The sequence below is a fragment of the Temnothorax americanus genome, unplaced genomic scaffold (genome assembly GCF_048541705.1).
Source record: "Temnothorax americanus isolate GAGA-0224 unplaced genomic scaffold, ASM4854170v1 Scaffold6, whole genome shotgun sequence".
Lineage (NCBI taxonomy): Eukaryota > Metazoa > Arthropoda > Insecta > Hymenoptera > Formicidae > Temnothorax > Temnothorax americanus.
The window spans coordinates 3,209,730-3,230,905 of record NW_027509751.1 but is presented as its reverse complement, the minus strand read 5'-3'; the positions used below and the strand labels follow the sequence as shown (position 1 = coordinate 3,230,905).

General features: G+C 43.2%; 2 protein-coding genes across 6 annotated transcripts in view; one reads left to right on the top strand and one right to left on the bottom strand.

Annotated features, from left to right (window-relative positions):
• Positions 1-14,928, bottom strand: part of Nan (transient receptor potential cation channel subfamily V member nanchung) — a 35,162-nt gene extending 20,234 nt beyond the window's left edge. The window contains exon 1 of one of the 2 annotated variants that reach the window (XM_077420181.1): positions 14,168-14,928. Coding sequence is in view for 1 of the 2 variants with exons in the window: in XM_077420180.1 (XP_077276306.1) it covers positions 10,409-10,421 (13 nt within the window). In the remaining variant the exon portion in view is untranslated. Of the gene's footprint in view, positions 1-10,408; positions 11,089-14,167 lie in introns of those variants that run through there. The other variant, XM_077420180.1, reaches the window with a different exon arrangement.
• Positions 1,856-21,142, top strand: LOC143905064 (putative peptidase C1-like protein F26E4.3). Of its 4 annotated transcripts, none has more exons than XM_077420198.1 (8): positions 1,856-2,008; positions 17,363-17,658; positions 17,902-17,971; positions 18,060-18,258; positions 18,864-19,159; positions 19,818-20,017; positions 20,170-20,324; positions 20,523-21,142. In XM_077420198.1, exons 2-8 carry the CDS (start codon positions 17,364-17,366, stop codon positions 20,640-20,642), a joined length of 1,335 nt encoding a protein of 444 aa, XP_077276324.1. In that variant the 5' UTR covers positions 1,856-2,008; position 17,363; the 3' UTR covers positions 20,643-21,142. The 4 variants fall into 4 exon arrangements, with proteins under 4 accessions (XP_077276324.1, XP_077276321.1, XP_077276320.1 ...); XM_077420195.1 differs by lacking the exon at positions 1,856-2,008 and adding an exon at positions 2,673-2,982; XM_077420194.1 differs by lacking the exon at positions 1,856-2,008 and adding an exon at positions 15,145-15,732.
• Positions 21,143-21,176: the final 34 nt, after the last annotated feature.

The window sequence follows — 21,176 nt, the reverse complement described above, 5'->3', positions numbered from 1 at the left end:
TCACTCGAGTGATATTTACTGAATATTAAATATTTATCTCTATAGAGAACCAAACGTGTTTCTCACTTCATGTGTATAGATGATATAACGAAAGACCAGTGCCTGCAAACGTTTCACACTGGATTGTATAAGACGTTTCATACCGAGATTACATTTATTTTACACAAATCCGGCCTATGAAACGTCGAGGAAAACTTAAACGTCGCAGCCTCATCAAGTCGCATCAAGTTGCATCATTAGCGGTCGCCTCGGGGCAATTTCCATGGATTAACATCTTCCTTCTTTTTCCTCAATGTCGTTCCGAAACAATGAATAATTAAGGCCGGACAGTCAATCATTATAAATAGCTCTGCGCTATGCGACGATGCGACGATCTATATATCGTCTCGTTGCATGCGCGCCCGCGATATCAATTAAGTCCTAATACCTCGCGGCACGCATTATCTTCACCGTTCGATAGATTTTCAATGCGACGCGACGCTCCGATCTTTCGGTCCTAATTTACATTAGTGCCCGTTTGTCGGCATTCTCGGCGAGTTCGTCATCGTCAATTAAACCGTCGGCCGAGTATTATCCGACCGGCGGGTTATCGCAATCATTCGTCGAAGTGACAACCGTTACAAATTCGATAAGCGCCCCCGGTATTTCGCGCGTCACGGTTTTACGAGTGCGCGATTCAGAAAGCTTTTGCGTTTCGAGGCGAAAGATCTTAATATTTTGACTCCAAAATACTTTAAACTTCGAAATTAGATCGCGCGAATAAGAGCGAGGCGGGATGAGGCGCAGAAACACGCTTCGCGTTATTTTTTTCCTTCGTGCGCGAATACGATATTTTGCGCGCTTTTGCTTGAAAAAGCTCGTCTGTTTTATATTTAGAGATGTTTGCTCGCGAACGTCATTGTTATCAGCGCGGGGTGTCAACATTTCAGTCGCGCGAATCTATCCATAATCATAATACGATAAGAATTTGTGATCTGCATCGCGCGTTCGCATCTTCTCGCAGCGGGCGTGCGGACACTGCGGACGCGCTTTGTTACTTTGTTCGTTCAAACTTTCATTAGTGAAGTGTAGTTAGGAGAGATGGATGTAAGAATACCGTGTTATCAGAACGATACATTGTTTTTGTAATGTTAAGTTAACTCAATTTGAGTCATTTTTAACTATATATAGGTCGCCAGTGCTCCTACTCAAAATGTATCGTTAATTTAAAACCAAACCAATGAAGCTAAAATAATACTGTTTTGTATTAAAATAAATTTTGACACACATGGTAGTTAAAAATAACAAAATGTTATTTTACTCAAGATATTGATTTAAATTTCATTCTTTATTATTTTACAGTGTATATGCACTGTTAAATTTGTAGTATCAAATTGTATTCAGTTTGAATCACTTTTCACCATTCCTATATAGGTCGTCACTGCTGCTACTCAATATATTGTTAATTTAACTAAACCAAAATAACACTATTTTTTGTCGTTGGCAGTTAAAACTAACAAAAACACTCCGATTGTTCCGCATGCCCGTGTCTCGCGCCGCGCTTGTTCCTTTCTCAAGGTATCGCGCGGTATTCGTGTGGTATTTCTCGCGCGATGGTTATCGAAAGACGAAAGCCCGAGATAACGACGTGGGCGCTTTTTCGCGGAAACGTGCGGGCTGGACCTTTCAGCACCGCGTCATCTGTATACCGCAAAGTTTATCCTCCCCGAATGATCGCCGCGCCGGGCTTTGCGCGCGTCTCGACAATGACGAATCTCGTCGGAAGTGCGCTCGGTTTCGGGAGATCCGTTGGCAAAATGTAACCGATATAGATTTCAGTCCGTATTACTAGACTCGACCCTCAGTCGGACTCGCGCTCCAGATCCGCCAGCAGCTCGGACAGACCTTTTTTTCCCTCGATTGGTTCCGGGAGCAATTTCGGAGAGCGAACTTGTCGCCGACACCGAGCGCGCGTATCGATAGAGAGATCGCGACCTCCCATCTCGGATCAAGTACGCGCACGCCGAGAGTGAGTACCCAGTCCTTGATCGTTAATTATGTATACGCGCTCCTAAATACGGGATTAGCGTCGGGAAAGACGGTAGACGCTATATATCAGCGTCTTCACACAGAAGTATCCGATAGCGATAGCAGAGGGTCGCCTGTTGGTTCTAGAAATAGGATGTAGCTTCGCCTAAAGGGTTGGCGCTTGGAGAGGTCTAGGGCTTAGGCAACCGGTCGACGCGGCTTCCCAAAAATCTTACGGCATATCGGAAACAAAATACCAATTGCCCTTTTTTTAATTTGATCACATAACCGTTTCGTCGCGCTGGAAAATACCGGAAAATACCACTTTCGTCCTTGACACCGATTTTTTCCTACGAGGACCTACGCGGTTTCCCGCGCTCGATTTCCTCGCGATCTCCGGCTACGATACGATACGGCATACCGTTCGCGGGTTCGCCTTCCCGCCTTCGGCGACTGTCATCGTCGGCGCCTTCGTCATCCAGATGCGATGACGGGGAACGACGGAAGAGAAGAAGACGCCGTGGCAAGGAGACGACGGTGGGTGGTGGACCATGCCGATCGTGTCTCACGCATGTCGCTCGGCCGTGGCCGCTGCTCTCCGCTCCTCCGCGTGGCGGTTCGAACCGAATTGTGATACCGAGACTTAGTTTAGCTTACGTTTACCTCTCGTCTCCGCGGGTCAGTTAGGCTCGCGCTTTCGAGCCGCCAGCACCGGCTGTGTTCTCCTTCTCTCTCCCCTCGTGATCTTCCTCGATCGCGAGGCCGATCGTCCCAGCGTCTCGGCCAGCCGAGAGCTCCCCGTCCCGCGAATTTCTGTATCGATTATTATATTATTTTTTAACGTTTTGTTTTCTTCTCTCTTCTCTCGTCACGATCGCGCAGTCGTTCCCGGCCGCACGAGGCACATGCGAACCGACAGTCATCGAAGAAGATAGTCCTCGATTCGGACCAGACTGAGTCTCTCGCCGTTCTCGAGTAAGTGATGTAGATTGTTTGAATGGCGTTGTAAATTATGCGCGATCGATTTTTTTAATACCGATTTCTCGAGAGTGAGCGCGATCGTGGCAATTTAAGCGAGAGATCGCTCGAATTTTGTCGAAGTTGTGCAAATAGCTGGTCAACTGCGGTTTTACAAGTCGTACGAGTTATGCGGAAATAGAGAAACCGTCATAAAGTCATAAATTATTAATATGTCGAACTGTAAAAACTGTGTACATATATATATATATATATACAAATAATAGTAATTTTTTTTTAACTCTCCGTCTGTATATATGTTTTTTTTTGCACTCTCGGAGTGTACGTGCGTCACATTTAGCGCTATTTTCTCTTACTTTAAAGTATTAAAAAAAATCTGAAAAAATTCACAAAACATCTGTCTACATTGTAGTTGACGATTTTATAGTCATTTTGATAAACATCGTTTATTTAATATTCTCTGGCAGGCTCTTACAATTAAGTTTTACGGTCACGAGCAGATATCATTTTGGCTCGGACGCCGTAGACGTGTACAGACGGAGGATTAAGATCCTCAATGCGAAATATTTAATGTCTAAATTCATAATTTGCGAATCTCAATGTCTGAAGTTAAATTTTACTACGACACGTGGCTAACGAATCTTTCTTATCGGACAAATTGCTGATAAATGAGTTTCAGGATACAACGCTAATTGTATTTTTCTCTAACTTTCATTCACGATCGTCAGCTTTATCTCTCTTTCGCGAACACAGACCTAAATTTGAATATCTTATCAAATTGCCATCAGGTGCTGGTGTCATTCGCCAATATACGTCGCGAAAAAGAAATGAGAGGAATGCGAATAATCACTTTATTTCTCCTTCACCTTCTTTCTCAGAAGTTCTCGTGGAGTTACAAAAATAAACGATTGGTCGCGTATATACGTGCGTTTGATCGCATTCTTCGGGCGTGTTTTTTTACATCAAAATGATTGCTATGGGAATATACTATCAAACTTTATTTCGCCATTTATTATAATACATTTTTATCTCGATAATTCTCGCGTTATATTCACGTTTTCTAAACTTACTTTTATCTAAAAATATTGGGAATAAAATACACAATTACATTCGTGAATTGTTGAAAATTTGTAATCTTATAGCTAGTTTAATGAGCAGAATCTGGATTTTTTAACGCTGACGATTGGACATCCGGTATACTAATGCAGATCTCAAAACACTCACATTTGGACAATCGAATAGTTTCGTTCAATCCAACGTTTCGCGGTTTCTTCGTTCAGTTAATGCGAAAAAAAACTTGATAGAGATTGACTGTTCTCAGGCCGGTATTCGTAATCAAATCTTATATTAAATATCGTTTTAAGTTTATTTTTAGACGCTACGATAGTACGACTCGTTTCGGCTACGGAATATCTAAAAGATGAACTTAAGACGATCTTATATATATACAATATATAAGATCTGACTATGAATACCGGCCTTAGAATCGCTTGATTTTAATGATGAAGTCAGCGACGAGAAAAAAAATGCTGGGCACGTATATATGGATTTAACATGTGCACAACGGGAATTATCCGCCGACGAACTTTGACAAGTTATACGAGCGCGCGAGTTTGATATCCCGATGTCGCGACCTGCGCGATGGGAATACCAGCCACTTGAATAGCGATTTATTTGTCGTTATCGGCCTAATCCACAAATTGTATCAATGCACGAATCCAGAGATGGCGACCGTTCGATCCGTCGAGGTCAGCAAGTAGAAATCGAATAGATTCTTGTTTATCCTCCGGATAGATAAATAAGAATCCTTTACAGTCTCGGATTTTTTGATTTTCCTTACAATAAGCCAACTAGGATCAAGATTCTTTCTCAAGAGTCTCTCTCTCTCTCTTTCTCTCTCTCTTTTATATTCACTCGATGCTCGCGTTATATCTGCGAGCCCGAGAAGAAAGCATCATCAAGTCGCATTCTTAGCACAGGCGAGCAATTTATATCACGACGGGTTTGTAACTCTATGCAACGGATATCGCGCGGCGATTAACGCGAGAGAGCGAGTCTACGCTTCGCGCGATAAGTGTGTAAAACAAAAAAAATGAAATAAAATTAAACGAAGAGAAAATAGCAGCGCCGAAAAATCTCGTTCGCTGAAGCGCATCGAAAAATTCACGCTGATTCGACGAATATCTCGAAACTCGTAGAGAAGAGAGTTCGCATATTAAACTTCTTAACAGTTCTTCACTCTAAATAACAAACCGCAGCCTTCGTCGCTAAGTGCCGATTACTCGTATATATGATAATATTGCAACTTTCATCGGGCTGTAGCGTTTTAATAGCGCGCTGACTTCTCCGTACGTACGCGATAGATAAATTATAACCAGCTTGCAGAGCTGTATGTCATACGAGGCGACAAGGCTGCGACGAACGACTGCAGCGGGAAGATGTTAAGCGCGAAACTCTACGCGCAATTCGCGTCGCGGTGCTGCTTGCGCAGCGCTACGAAAGCCTCAGACTTAATTTTAATGTCGAATTCTTTGAAGAGATCGATCCTCGGTTCGGCACAGTTTCGAAGAAAGTGATTTTTGAGAGACTATTTCTGCCAGCATTTTGCTTGCGATACTTTTATTTCGATAATTGCTTCAGAAAGTACGGCGATGACGGGATGAAAAATAAGCAGCCCTTATAGGCTTCGTGAAATAAAAATTCGAGATACGATCTCTCACACATTGTTCCTTATCTCCGGACACTCGATGGAATGTCACCTTGGTGAAATGGAGCGTATCACAGGCGTATATTTCAAATATTCCTTGGGCGCCCCGTCCCCCTCGCGCGTGTAACGTGAGCGTGTAATAATGCGACTTATCTTCATCTCGTGCGATAAATGCGACAGTTTTTAGAATGTTTGGAAAATCTACATTCTATCTGCGGTGCGTTTCGCCCGCTTTAGTAGAAGCGTACGCGGCACGCGGTGTGTTTCGCGAAACTTTCATAAGATATTTTCTCGAGCACAAACTAATGAACACACACGATGAATTATTAAAATAGTAATTTAAAGAGATTTTATTCCGAAAGTATCCAGAAATAGGCTTGATTTTAATAAAATGTTATAATTCCGCCTTTTTTGCTTGAGACAATAATACAATGAGATATTATATTACTGACACCAAATATCTCTTTTTTACGTTTCTACTTTAAAAAGATCGCGCTCTCGGAGTAATGCGCAATGGCAGGCTCGATATTAATTTCTAAGCTGTGTGCCTCTCCGTTGATTCTTCCGCCGCCGCAATCAAAGTCGACGCAGCGGCAGCGAATTTACCGATGTAATTAAAACTCCCACGGTGCAGTTGCATCATCAAAACAAAACGACGATTAAAAGAAGTCCCATCCGACGACCATACTGTTCTACTTCGAGCGAGCGTATTAATAATCTTCCCCGACGCGCGTCGCGACGCAAAGTAAACATCTTTTGATGGACGAACTGCGACGCGGATAAATCCCGCGCGCTAATCCCGCGTTAATGAAAAGGTCGTTGTCAAACGGGCGCGAGATGTGGGTCAGGCTCCGAGAGGTAAAATACTATTAGCATTATCGCGGACGCTTATCAAGGACGTCGCGCGTCGCGGCGCGCCTGACAGTTTGAAGAACCGGATTATATATATAATCGCGGCGTTAATCTAACAAAATGAGATTTCTCGTTGCGCGCTCGCGTGGAGATTTCGTCGGAAAGATCGTCCGAAAAATCAACGTGAAAGTAGACGAAGGTTGACAACGGCGCGAGAAGTGCTTCGCTAGGGGCAGGGATCTGATTATTTCGGAATAGAACGTGTGCGCGCGACACGCGTCAGTTTCGCAATCACGTATATGCGTCAACGCTACGACGACGTAATCCCCCGGCAAGACGCCGCTCGCATGTAATTCACTTCTCGGAGAGAGATCGGTATCGGGACACCGCGCACCGGCAGCAGCGAAGTGCTATAAGCCGGTGCCATCAGGCGTGTCCGCGCAATTTGCCGATAGTCATCAGCTGGCACGCATATATTAACGAGTGTTCCGTGACAATAATTGAACGATTATCGCGTCGCGTTACGATTGCGATGACGAGAACAATCCGTTATATACGCGTTAATGTGACTTCGGACTTCGGTATCGCGGAAATGGAGTTTTGCTAATTATCGGGGAATATTTTAAAAGTACGTGGGTGTCTTTGTATAGCCACCGGATAGATTTCCGCTTACGATTGAAATCGAAGACGGACGCAGAGCTGATGCGGATTGTCATCGCTATATATATTTACTTGCGGCGTATGCAGCACCGGCACTTGATTTGTCCATCGTAGTTCTTACCGTCTAAACCGTAATTCTGCCGAAGCGGAGAGTAACGATAGAATTCTAATAAAAACACCGTCGGGAAGAAATCGTTAGAGAAAAATTATGTGTGTTTCGTTTTATTTTTATACATTTTTTTCATTTACACGTACGCACACACACGGACACGGACATTTGGGCGCGTCGTAAAAGAAGAAAACTGATTTTTATTCCGTCGCGCGTCGGCACATCGGTGAAGTGCGTATGTTAACAGTTAATAGAGCTAAGAACATTCATCCACGTCACATATAGCACCAGAGGCCGTCGTCATAAACGCGCATATTGCACTGACACGCGCGCCGCGCGATCCGATATACTTTATTGCTGTATATTAACTGCGAACGCGCTTATTGCGATTTACCGTTATCATAGGCGCCGCCGTTCAACGGCATATTAATCGCGACCAATAAATCAGTTTACGACGTTAGAGAACCATTGATAAATGTTCGCGAAACGAGATACGCGTCAGACACGTGATTTGAAGACGCTCTCTCGGCGCTCTAAATCGCGTTCCCTAAAATTGCGCCCGGCAATGTTGGATTTCAACACGGTGATGTTAACGAAACTTTGTACTATGAGCAAATTTAATTGCTAATTAAATTTAGCACTATTGCGACATCAAAGCCCGGACGACAAGCGAGAAAATCTTTGACGATATAATATAAACTCATCGAATTCAATGAAATGACACGTATATATCGCGCGTAAGTTACAAATTACAAGCTATCCCGGAATAAATGCTTTTCCGAAGGCATGCGAACGCAAACAACCTATAATCCGTGGAATTTGGGGCAACAGCGCGCATCCATCCTGTCCTTCTGCTTGATATGACGTACCACGCTATTTTTAGCTATTAACAATTTGTAGGGCCGCGAATAACCGCACGGCGCGCCGTGCAGTAAACACACTTTTTAAAAAAGCGGGAGTGACATTTATTTTACAACGCGTAAAAAAGAGGCGCGAGCGAAAGAAAATCCACAACGGGCCGTTTATATAAAAGTCTAAAATGTTGAAGAAGAAAACAGCCTCGCAACTAATAATAAACTGGATTAGTAAACGTAACTTTGTTTTGGCCTATTAATTCACTAAAAGTATCTGATACACGCAAGGAATTATTATTTGAAAAATAAATTTATGTAAAATAAAATAAAATAAAATAATATATTTTTTTATATAAATTCACGATTATGAAATATATATTTATTGAAAATTGGTGCCGCGTTTGCCCGTAAAATTTCAACAGAGGGTTTACCGAGGCGGAGGCGGATCGGTCATCAAAACGTCGCGGTAAATCCTTCAATCAGAAAAAATGATGACAGACGGAATTGCGCGCGGGGTGCCAGCTTAGGGTGTAAAACGTTCGCGCGCGACAATCGGAGCGCGCAATTCCAGCCGTACGTGTGCCACATGCGTGTGACATTTATCGCCCGTCGTTTCTCGTCTCCAACGTGACACAGGTGTATATAGCATAAAATCGGCTGGCACGCGTCTCGGGGTTGACGCAAGAGGCTTTGAGCTTTCGAGCGATCGCTGATGTCCGATCCGGCGCGGTGCGGTATATACGCGGATTCTCTATTTGAGAGCGATGACCATACGCGTGGGTCGAAAGCTCTCGAGCAGAAACGCGCTGCTCCTTTAGCGAAGCGGTGGCTATATGTTGCAAGCCAATAATAGCGCCCGTTCCGCCGGCAATAATTGCCTCGTCGAGCTATAAATCTCGATCAGCTTTTTGTGTACGACGCGCGCGTCACCATGCGCGTCTCTGATATTCGAATGGAAAAAGAGAAAGAGCGATTTTTTTTCCAAGAAGGAGATCGGCGATGTGAGAATCCCCGCGATCGCGCGCGCTGATCCGAGCCAACCGGACGCTAACGGTTATTATTTGCTTTTGAGCTTGTACTCTCGAGAACTAGCGCACAAAGGGAAGATGCGTCTCTAGCGGCGCAGCGTCGCTCACTGTGGAAAAAAAAGAAGAGCAAAGACGCGGGAAGACCTTTTCAATTCTGATATACGGTCTCCTCCGTATACGCTTTTCGTATCGGGTCATAAAAATAAGCAGAGGCACAGAATATAAAGCAGAGGGGGCTCTATATCGCGTCGGCCTGTTTATTTTTCCAATATCCGGGCAGAGCGGGGGGAATGCCCCCCCGAACGCATTCAGAAATATCTACACGAAAGAAAGCGCGCGCTCACTTTCGACCTCCTCCCTCGGGACGCGATCCGCGATTCTCTCGAAATATATCCCTGCAACTAAAGCTACTACTTTTAGCTTTGATTTGCGCTTTGGAACATTAAATTTCGTCGATTCGTTCGTGAGTTATGATGCAAGGATTAGAAACTCGTGGGACACGAAAGGGCATGGTTGGAGTGAATAGGGTTAAGACTGATTGGAAAAACTGAAGAACGGCGTGTAGGAGTGTTAATGCGTAACGCCTTTAGTCTCCTTCGCGAAAGAGGACGACGCGCGAAAGTTGATACGCGTGCCGGTTCGGTATACGCGGTGTCGTATACACGTTGACGTAGCGCGTGCATTGATATCGTGTTATGTCATTGCGTTTAGCGGCGCGCTGCTTGATAGTCAGTTCGCTGCCAGGGATTATAGAACGCGCTCCGCCTCATGAATGTATGCAAACGTCGTCGGGTTGTTTAGCATAGACGAACGCTCGCCGATAGAAATGTCGAAATTCGGTTCTTTCGGACGAAATTTCGCTCCGCGCGTTGCGATTTCATGAACTTTAAAGTTTTACGTAAAAATTCGTTGCGGTTTCTTCAGCGAATACGAGAAATGAACGAACAAAAACACATGAAATGTGCGCTCTCTAAATCTCTTAGAGTGGTTTTATCACTAATATATTAGAATCAGAGTGATTGCGATGCGCAGTCTGTCACTCCAAAAGAGAGGGTTGTCACTCTAATTTGGATAAATGCGGGCACTCATAGGGTAGGAGTGAATTTTTCACTCAAATTTTTAGAGCGGCTACTCTGCCGGAGCGATACGATCTCACTCTAAAGCTATATAATAGTGAATCACGATTCACACGATTCACGAAAGATCGACATACTCCGCATACTCATCGGAAGTTTGGCGAACGGCGGACTCTTCTTTCCGGGGAAAGAGAGGACTCACTGATTCGCAAGAGTAACAATTCGAAGGACAATCGCGCTGGTTGACGTACATTCTATAAGTATATACGCGCGCGTAATCGAGCGTGTTGTACATCAGTCGCGGAATGAATCACGTAGCCGATTCGATGACGGGTGGACGTGTGTGTTGCGAAAAAATCGGAGAAGCCCGCGCGACTCGCGGAAGTGGCATCCTCAACGACTTCCCGACGTGAAGAAATAATATCGCTCGCGCGGAAGAAAGACGCGATTAATTCATTACTGTCCGATGGCGTGGCGCAAACCCGCGGGCGAGTTGACGCGATGCTCGTGGAATTTAATCTATAACTATGATGTAAAGACCATGCTCTGGCCGGCCAATCGGAGACGCGCGTTGCATTTAATCATCAGGGAGGCTGCGTCAGCTCGAGCACCGCCACGCGCGGCCGCGCCGATCTCACTCGTCATCGCTGCCGCTTCCAGGCATATCGATCGAGGAGCATCGCTGAACACGTCGTGAACGATACAATTAAGCGTCGTGAATGAAACCTCCACGATTTTTCACGATGCATGTTTTTACGCAGCATCGCAGAGAGATAAGCCTTTTTAACACGTTAACTGCCATCACGCTGTTTAATTAGGAATTTAACTAACTTTGTTTATATATTAAAATAAATATAATGAAATATAACATTAAATATATAACACGCTGATACAAAAATGGCATTTTTATATTAGCATGTTATATTTAATATCGAAATGAAATGTTATACATATTTAATCATATTTATCCGTATTGTATTATATTACGATTTTTCAAAATTTGCAATAAAAATGTAATAAATTTTTAATTTTCCCTTCAAAAAATTAGCGAATATATTAGCCGATGTTTATTGTTCGCCAACTGTGAGTTAATTCATACTCGGCAATTCAACTGAAATAATCTATAAAAAAGGGGAGTCGCGCTCGAGCAACTTTTCTTCTTTAAATTCGACCGATTTAAACTCGAAAAGTCGGTCACGATAATAAAGCGCGGCGATAAAGGTTGCATAGCTTTCCGTCGACGGTATATATTCATCGAGCAATCTCGGATCTGACGTCACGCAAAACGCACGATTAATCGATACGCGACAGCTGTACCGACTCTCCTGTATGCTCCATTACTTTCGACGTAAAGACACTCGTGACGGCCGAGCCATGATGTTGCGAATCTTTTCATTGATGATTACGTTTGTGTTTCGCAACGTATATATATTATCCCGCAATGTCATCGAGACCATATTGACTTCATAGAAATCTTTCGCGTCTTTACATCGTAAATGCGACGTATCGGTTAAACAATGCCACACTGTTAAATTCGTCAAATACTTAATTTGAGTCATTTTTAACCACTCCTATAAGGCCGTCACTGCTTCTACTCAATATGTCGTTAATTTAATTAAACCAGTAAAGTTAAAATAATACTGTTTTATGTTAAAATAATAAATTTCGACATACGAGGTGTGATCAAAAAGTTCGTGCAATTTTTTAATTTTTCGCGCTAAAAGTGTTCGGATAGAAAACTATATTTCTTTTATATGTTGGTACACTTGTGTGTGCTTGAAATATGTTCACAGTGATATTGAGCGCATATTTCACATTTTATAGCCAAGTGAATAAATTGTGTTTTCAATGTTCATATCGGTAAAGACGTTATATATTGCCAGTTACGGTCGATTTAAATTACTTTAATTGTTAAATTGTGTTTTGTTGTGTTCGGCGATTTTGTAATACTTTATAATGGACAATCAAGAGTTTTTGTTTATATTTGAAAAAGTATGTCTTTATTCATCTATATTTATGTTGTCCCCTTCAAAGTAAGCCCCATCAGATAAAACACATTTATGCCAAAACGTTTTTTCCAGTCTTCAAAACATTTCTGGAATTCCAGTTTTCGGTATAGCCTTCAGTTTGTCCAACGATTTTTGTTTAATGTCTTCAACGGTTGCAAATCGTTGTCCTTTCATGGTTCATCATGGAGGATCAATACTTGGATCCTCCATTATAAATTAAGTATTACAAAATCGCCGAACACAACAAAACACAATTTATTCACTTGGCTATCGATTGTGAAATACGCGCTCAATATGGCTATCACCGTGAACATATTTCAAGCACAAGTGTACCAACATATAAAAAAATACAGTTTTCTATCCGGACACTTCTAGCGCGGAAAATTAAAAAACTGCACGAACTTTTTCATCACACCTCGTATATTGTAGTTAAAAATAACAATGTTATTTGACTCAAGATATTGTTTAAATTTCACCCTTTAATATTTTAACAGTACAATCTCTTTGCCAAAGAAAATTATTATTTCTACCAAGAATTAATAAATAAAGTAATAATATGTAAAATAAAAAAAATAACGCGAAACAAATAATGGCGCAAACAGATAGTAGAAAGGGTGGCAACGCGGAAAATGGGACAGCGAGTAAGTGCAGAAATATGGTATTTCTGTAAACGACATGCGCTTCCTTATTCGCGTACATACCGGACAATATTGCGGCTCGAACCGCGCCGTGCGCAAATCAGACACGAAAGTGGTTCGCGCGGAATAATTAATGTTCGCGCGCGGACGTCTGATCGTTGGTAGGCGGGCAGGATGAAACCGCGGCTGCATCATGAATTTGCTGTTAATGAGGCTAAACGGGTCAAGAGCGCTTTGTTATGCGGTAAATGGATGATAATAGCGGCGATAAACGGTCGCTTAATATCACGCGTTACGCGAATCGCGTTTTCTAACACGCCCTACAGCCTGATTTTTGTGCGTGCCGGTTGATAGTCGGCCGGCAACGAAATTGGCCCGTGCCGAAAGAAGAATTATGTACGATCGATCGGCGATGCTTGCAAGGTGGTCCAGCGAGCTAATCAAGTAATTTCACAAAGTATCAGACTGATAGATAAAATCATTCTTTTCTTTATGTATTTTATACTGATAAAAAAAAATGAAAGAATTTTATTTGAAAAGTGAAAATATCTCACATATTGTAAATCGTCAAATAAAAAGTTTACTTTGCACGTTAAATCGGAATTGTTTTCACTCAAGATTGGCTATCAGTAATTGATCGGACATATATTTTGAGCAAAATTGACATAAAAAGAGAACTGCTCCAAGATGGGCCAATTTAGAGGGTAATTTCACGAAATATTAGATTGGCAGACGAAATTATTCGTTTCTTTTTATGTAAATTTTTCACAGATGCAAAAACGAGAAGATACGTGAAAATGTCTGATATATTAAAAATCACTAAAACGACAAGTTCATTTGGAATTACAAGTCAAGATTATTTCCACTCACCATCAATTATCATCCAATGAATTAGATATATTTCGAGAACAACCGTCATGAAAGGGAGAAGGATACACTCTCCCGTTTATAAGTTATAAGTTGACCCGCGACCCTTTCGGTGGAGGGAATTTATGGGATATGCCGAGGGAGAGAAAGGGGCAGCTAAAAATACACAATCTGCGATCTTCCCTACGGCGAAGGGAACCTTAAATTGACTCTATTTTCAAGGCTGACTTTAAAGTGGGCTCATTGAATCGAAGGCCCTAGACTAGCCGTGTGCCTTAACCTTGGTAACCTTAGAAATACCCCTGGAGAGTCGCGCCAGTCCTCGAGAACCGGCCGGTTAAACGAACTGTCCGTCTCCAGTCAGTGTGTCAACTCCACTTACATTAATGAGCATTCAGACACCATCGGTCTTAGACTCCTCGCGGCCGTGATGTTCGACCAAAGCTCGTATTATTGTAACTGCCGGTCTAACATTCTGGCAATTACGGCTCGTTGGCCAGTCTCGCGCCGCGGGGTCCCAGCTGCGATAAAACGAAAATAGCGGGGAACTTTCGGCGTGCTATTTCAAGTGCATCGAAATTAAAGCGCTGTCGCCGCGCATGCCGCCGCGCCGGTGCGTGCCATGCCAACGTCGCGCTGAGAGCGCGAACGTTTGTTACCTAATAACGCGTCCGGTGAATCGATGTTCGCGGGACCCGTTATCGCGAAATATATCGCGCCCGCGAATGATGTAAACTTTGGACCTCGTCCAGAAATCGCTGATGCGAGCTCCCGCTCCTCCGGACAGATGAGCCAGCGCGCGAAGGCCACTCGCGCATTTCACTTTACGACTTTGTTATCGATCAATCCTGGGAACATTTGTAAACACTTCTATGTCGTTTCCCCCCTCCCCTCTTTTGCCGTCTTTTCCTCTCAGCGCGGCTGACCGACTTATTCTCTCTGTTTATTATCGCCTTATCGCGAGTGACACATCGCGGGGAATTTGCGTATCAATGAGCACCCGAGACATTGATTAACGCGGCGCGGCACAATTCTAAATTATTCTTTTCACGTGTGCTCCACACAGACGGTATAACGCGCACAGGCTCCAAGACGTTCGCGCCCGCGCCGGAGAGAAGGCCCTCAAAATGCAAATTCAACTCTCCGAGATTCCGCGTGCAGATATCCGGTGATTTATAAATTCACCGAATGAACTCCTATCGAGTCTCTTCTTTTATATAACTTCTATTTATTTTTTTTTATAACTTTTTTTACAACTTGGGAGAGCTCGTCCAACGATGCATCTCGGATTGCTCGTCGGTCGCAAGCTCTCGCTTAATTTAGACTCCGTATAGTTTTTAATCGACACGTTCCTTCCGTCTGTCGCATGTCCTTATCGTGACCTTCGTAGGGCGCGACGCTGCGCCGATGTCATGGGTCAGCTGTCGCCGGTCTCGTGGACGCGCACCGCGTTGCGCCCATATATACTTTTATTCAACTCTCGCAGGGTCTTAACTCGAGTTTTACGATCTTTCGTTTGCTTTTGTTTTTACGCCGATTAATATTATTTGTATACTCCTCGTCGGGCGGTTGCCTGGTGTAATTTTTCTGTTTTTTTTTTTTTTTTTTTTTTTTAATTTGCACACTTGTCGTTTGTGGGTGAATTATCGTTTATTGCGTCGACGACGGCGACTTGAGGACACTTTGTGGCGTCTCGGGGGGAAAGAACGGGTCAAACGAACGACCTACTTGTATTCACGCGCGTTCCCGCGCCCCGCGGCGCGGCGCGCCGCGCGCTGGGATTATTTGCATTAATTGCCCGTTCCTCAATGAACGCGCTCGTCTCTCGCGCGCGGAGAGCCCGCGCGATCGGGAACAGCTCGCGTGATTCTTCCGTCTCTATACGCGCACAGAAGCGGCTGCCGATATGCAGTTCTCGGAAGCATGTAGAACGAGGAGCACATCGGAGTACGCATCGTTGAGTAGAATAATTTTGCGCTTCGTGTATTATAAGAATGTTATATGAATTATGTAAATTTTCGCCGAATGCGCCGCTCGTCCCGCGATTTCTCAGGGCTAATTTCCAATAAATTCTTTTTCAATCTTAAGTATAGGACTCAGGTTGTTCAATGAGGTGCGACAGTTGTCCAAGTCGGAAGCAATTAAAGTTTATTATTAAATGTTCATTTCTTTTCGAGCAAAACGCTTATACCTAAAATGTAATTCTGTGTGTGCATTCGGATCTTATAGCGAAGTGTATATTTAAATTTAATTAAGTATCAATTAAGTCGATACCATCAGAAAATTAGTATCGTTACGCAAGCGTGTGCGCCTGTCAGGGCTCAGGAAGCTGAAATCACGATCCTCGTTCCAGTCTGGTAAATTTCATCAATATTATAATGCAGCCGATTCGGGTGGCACTCGTTTCAGAGTTACGTGATCCGTAATAGACGTTGTGTGGACCGAACGTTCGGGCAACGCGGGCAACTGTTATAAGCTCATCCCTGCCGCGGCGAAACCCGGTTGAATCGTTATTGTCGCCGAACGAATCGTTTCAATCTGATTGTATAGATTGTTAAGTTTCTTGATTCATACGTTCACTTTACCGACAAGAGATTAATTAAGCTTTGAAGAGCTGTTATTAACACGAGAACTACCAAAGCAATTGCAAGCAACTGTTTATAATTTTTTTTAAATTATTCAAATTTATAACGCATTGTGTGTGCATTATTTTCTGAGATTTTTTATGATTTTTATTGTAAATCCGGATTAAATTGAGCAATTTAATTTCTCTCTTATTGCAAAGGTTAGGTATACATATGTACATTAGAATTAATCATCAGCAGTTCTAATATTAAGCTATTTTTAATTAACTACTTTAATTACTGTTGATCTTTAATAATATATTAACATAAGATTAATAAAGAAGATAATAAGTATCAAAGGGTTAAATATCTTAAAAGAACAAAGACACAAATCTCTAAATCCTCGAATAATATACGGCATCGAATATTATCCTAAACTTCCACAGCCATCAGCTAAACATCCAGCTTCATAATTATTCGGTCGATTTCTCGCACCTATGCACGCGCTATAAAGCAAAAGAACCCAGAAGTCAAGGAGAGAGATCGAGCGGGGTTTGTTCGGGCAAAATGTTACGCGTGGCGACATTGCACAAGCCTAAGGAAAGAACTTCCATCATTCCCTCTAGAATGTCTCATGACGAATCGCGCGGCATTTAAGCGGCCAACACCTTGAAGTCGTTCCAAAGCAGACGGGATGACGCGTCTCGCCGCGCCGCCGGCCCCAACATTGCAGGCTCCTGGCAGCGTTTATTGTTGTCAATTGCCAGTTGTTACCGAACCCCACATATCGCGTGAGCGAGCACACCTGGTTACGCGACATTGGCTCGAAGTTACGCGCGAAGTTGACGAAAAGACTGTGACAAAGTTTCGTGAGATTCGATATTGAAATTAGATAAAAGTACGTCGTGAAATTAAAGCGAAGTGCATATAGTATTTAGAACAAATGCTATGAAAGAGTGTTAAAGAAATGTTAACGAAATTTGGTATTTTCATTATAAAATGGTCCTTTCCAGGATGTGGACCGCACACTGCCAAAATTTAGTGTTCATCGCCTTTGTGTTCTTACCCTCGGTCGTGAGAGGCGTCCCGGATTATTCTGGATTGCCGCCGGGACCGTACTGCGCCTCGAGGTATCCCGGAGGCAGTTGCTGCCCAGGACGACAGGATGAATGCAGCGCGCCGATCCTCAAGACGCTGTGCTACTGCGACGACTTTTGCAACCGGACCCGCGAAGAGGATTGCTGTCCGGATTACTGGTACCATTGCAGAGGGATCGCCCCGAACATCTCGGAGCCCGGGGAGATAAGGAGTGCGTATATAATTGAAATATAAATATAAAAATAATTTAGACACGTATATTTAATATATTACGTATATAATAATATTATACTATAATAATTTATGTAATGTATTTGTATAAAATTAAATTTACCTTGCGTATAAAGAAAGTAAGTCCCAAGTGCGTAATCGGAATTATAATGACGCACTGTTTATATTTTTATTATATTGATACGCGATGTGGAGTTATTCTCCAAATCTCGTGTTGTTCCAGGAATGTCGTGTTTCTACCAGGGAAGGGAGTACCATCACGGGCAAACGTTAAAAGTTAATTGTAACACATGGTAACACATCTCCCTTTTCTTTGTAAATATAACAACGAGTGAGGAGCAAAAAAACACGCGGATCTTGCAAGTTTAATTTATATTATAGTAAATGCTCCTCGCTGGGTCAGCGCGCCGAAGTGCTCTGCGAGGAGAATCGGTGCTTGATCGAGCCGGAATTGATGGAGGAGGTCAACCTGCAAGAATTCAATCTGGGATGGCAAGCGGGCAATTATTCCGAATTCTGGGGAAGAACGCTTCGGGACGGCGTGGAACTTCGCCTGGGCACTCTCAATCCCTCGCAATCCGTAAGTATATTACTCGAGAGTCGCCATCGCGGAGATCCGCGGCTTAAATAGTCGGAAGTCTTATGTAAATTGTCGTAAAATATTCGCGGAATATTCCCCAATAAATCTTCGTTACACCTTTATCACGGCGAAATACGTTATTTGAGAGAGAGACGTAAATTATTCAAGAAAACACGCATTTAAAAAACGCTGTAGGAAATTTTTTATATAGCGGAATTGCACGAACTTTTCTCGTTTACACCTCGTCGGATTCAAAATGAGGCAACCTTGTTCTTAACACGTGATAGCTGTGTATAAACGCAAAACTGTCTCGTATAGATTAGGTCAGTTGCGACCAAAAGTTAAAGTTCCACGGTTGAAGTGATCCTTTGTGCTTTGCTGCGGGGCTTCTATGAATATAGGAGATCGCTCAACGTTGCTCGCAGGCAACGCCGGAAACCTTTAATTCTCTGAAGTACCTGAAATTCAGTGCTCGAGGACGCGAATATCTTTTTTCCTTTCCCCGATCGTAAATAAGATCCGTCGTATATACGGTAAATTGAACGCGATCAAAGAGGGCCCAGGACCATATCTCGCTTAAAGCTACTGCTTTCTTTTGCGTATAGGTGTACAAAATGAATCCGGTACGACGCATTTACGACCCGGATGCGCTGCCACGGGAGTTCGACTCCAGGACGCGCTGGCCGCGCGACATATCCGGCGTCCACGATCAAGGATGGTGCGGCGCGTCCTGGGCCGTGTCCACGGCCGACGTCGCGTCCGACAGATTCTCGATCATGAGCAAAGGCGCCGAGAACGTGGATCTGAGCGCTCAGCATCTGCTCTCTTGCAACAACAGGGGACAACAAGGCTGCAGAGGCGGCTATCTCGACCGCGCCTGGCTCTACCTGAGAAAATTCGGGTACTTTTTTTACACAGTCCGAGATTCTCTGTCTCTTTAAAAGTGTTGAATAATGTTCTCATCCGTTCTTAATTATACAGGGTGTTCCTGAACTTAGTGCCAAAGCGGCTTTGGCACATAAAAACAAGTCGAAAATGTCTAATAAACATATGTCCGAATCCGAACGGTTTCGAAGTTAATAGGTAACTCCAAAACCCCCGTTCGGAATCGGACATAATATGTTTATTTGGCATATATTTATTCGGCATAGAACGTACCTGGAAGAAACGATTCGTCATTCTATGTTTGTGGCCAAAAATGTATATATGCTGCATTCGTCGTATGTTTACTAATGTTTATTAAACATTTTCAACTTGTTTTTTCACGTGCTAAAGCCGCTGTGCCAATTTTGGCACTGAGTTCAAGGACACCCTGTATACACAACTTTGATCAAAGAGATTTCATTATTTTATATATTACCTGCGAGTATAAAATAGATTCATTTTGATTCGGCAATAGATTGGCCCGAAGAGATCAATCCTGCTTTATTAGATTATTATTTTATTCGATGTCTAAAAATACGCCTTAGGCTTATATGATGTATTCTGTATAACGCGCGATGACGAATTTCTGTTTAGCGCGTTATTAATTTACTAATTTATTAATTCTCCCGTCGTAGACTGGTGGACGAGGACTGTTATGCTTGGACCGGCAAGAATGATCACTGCAGACTGCGTAAGAGAAGCAACCTAAATGCCGCCGGTTGTCGAAACCCATCGCACCCGTTGAGAACAGAATTGTACAAGGTCGGCCCGGCCTACCGCCTGGGCAACGAGACTGACATTATGCAGGAGATCCTGACCTCTGGACCCGTGCAAGGTAGCCGCCATAACTCACAATCTGACGATCGCGTTAGTCGAAATTCTAAAAATGCGTATTGACATTTAGAATCGTTATGTCCCGCGGAATATGGCATAATGTTGTACGACGTTAAGAGAACATTGTGAAGTAACGCGTCCGCCTTTTCGCAGCTACCATGAGAGTCTACCAGGACTTCTTCATTTACAAGAGCGGGATATACAAGCACTCTCGAAGCGCGGAGTTGCACGATTCCGGTTATCACTCGGTGAGAATAATCGGCTGGGGCGAGGAGACGTCTTATCGCGGTCCACCGCTCAAATATTGGGTAAGTTTATGCCGTATCAAACAGCTACGTGATAACGTTCGTAACGGTCTAAAAAAAGAGAGAGGAGGAAGATCACAGTGAAACATTTTTTATATACGTATCGTTGAATTGCAAGGATGTCTCAACTTTTGGACACGTCGCGAATTGTCTCGAGACTTGAAATTATAAATAAAAACTCAAATTTAATCTCTTCTTCAGCTGGTCGTGAACTCTTGGGGACACAGCTGGGGAGAGGACGGGCTCTTCAAGATTCAAAGGGGAACGAACGAGTGCGAGATCGAGTTGTACGTGCTGGCGGTATGGGCTAAGACAATATAAAAGAAAAGAAAGAAACAAGGAAAAAAAATACCAAAGTACTAGAATATCCGATTGTCATAACCACTGTTGGTGCATTTATTGAATCTCCGCCGTCGTCGTGCGCAACGGTGCGATTGCCTCGGGGACGATGAACGATACATCGATGTTCGAAAGTATTATGTGATCCAGTGCCTCCGTACATGCCTTATTACACGTAGGACCGAGCGGAAGGGTGGAGGGAGAGAGAAACGGGAGGACGACAGAGCTGTTTATATAAATATTTAATATAGATACGTGGATAACCGAAAAGAAAGTGTCGTCGTTATTTTCTCATTATTCAGAACCATAATAATCGTTTTACATAGACACGCGCTCGTCGTTATATACGCGTCGATGATCGATATATGTTCCGCAAAAATCATGTCTCTCTCATGTAATTATCATCCATGTGTCGCGGTTACTTCGACGTGTAAGAAGTATACTAAAAGTGCCAAGAGCTTGAAATAAATTTTGTAAAAGTACGTAATTATAGTCCTTTTTTTTTACTATATACGT

Excerpts from the sequence above, each read along its gene's own strand:
- LOC143905064 (XM_077420194.1), top strand. The coding sequence starts at position 15,692 with ATGCAGTTCTCGGAAGCATGTAGAACGAGGAGCACATCGGA. Across the intron at positions 17,659-17,901 it reads GGAGCCCGGGGAGATAAGGA|GAATGTCGTGTTTCTACCAG; the intron begins GTGCGTATATAA and ends GTGTTGTTCCAG. Across the intron at positions 20,325-20,522 it reads GTCCACCGCTCAAATATTGG|CTGGTCGTGAACTCTTGGGG; the intron begins GTAAGTTTATGC and ends TCTCTTCTTCAG.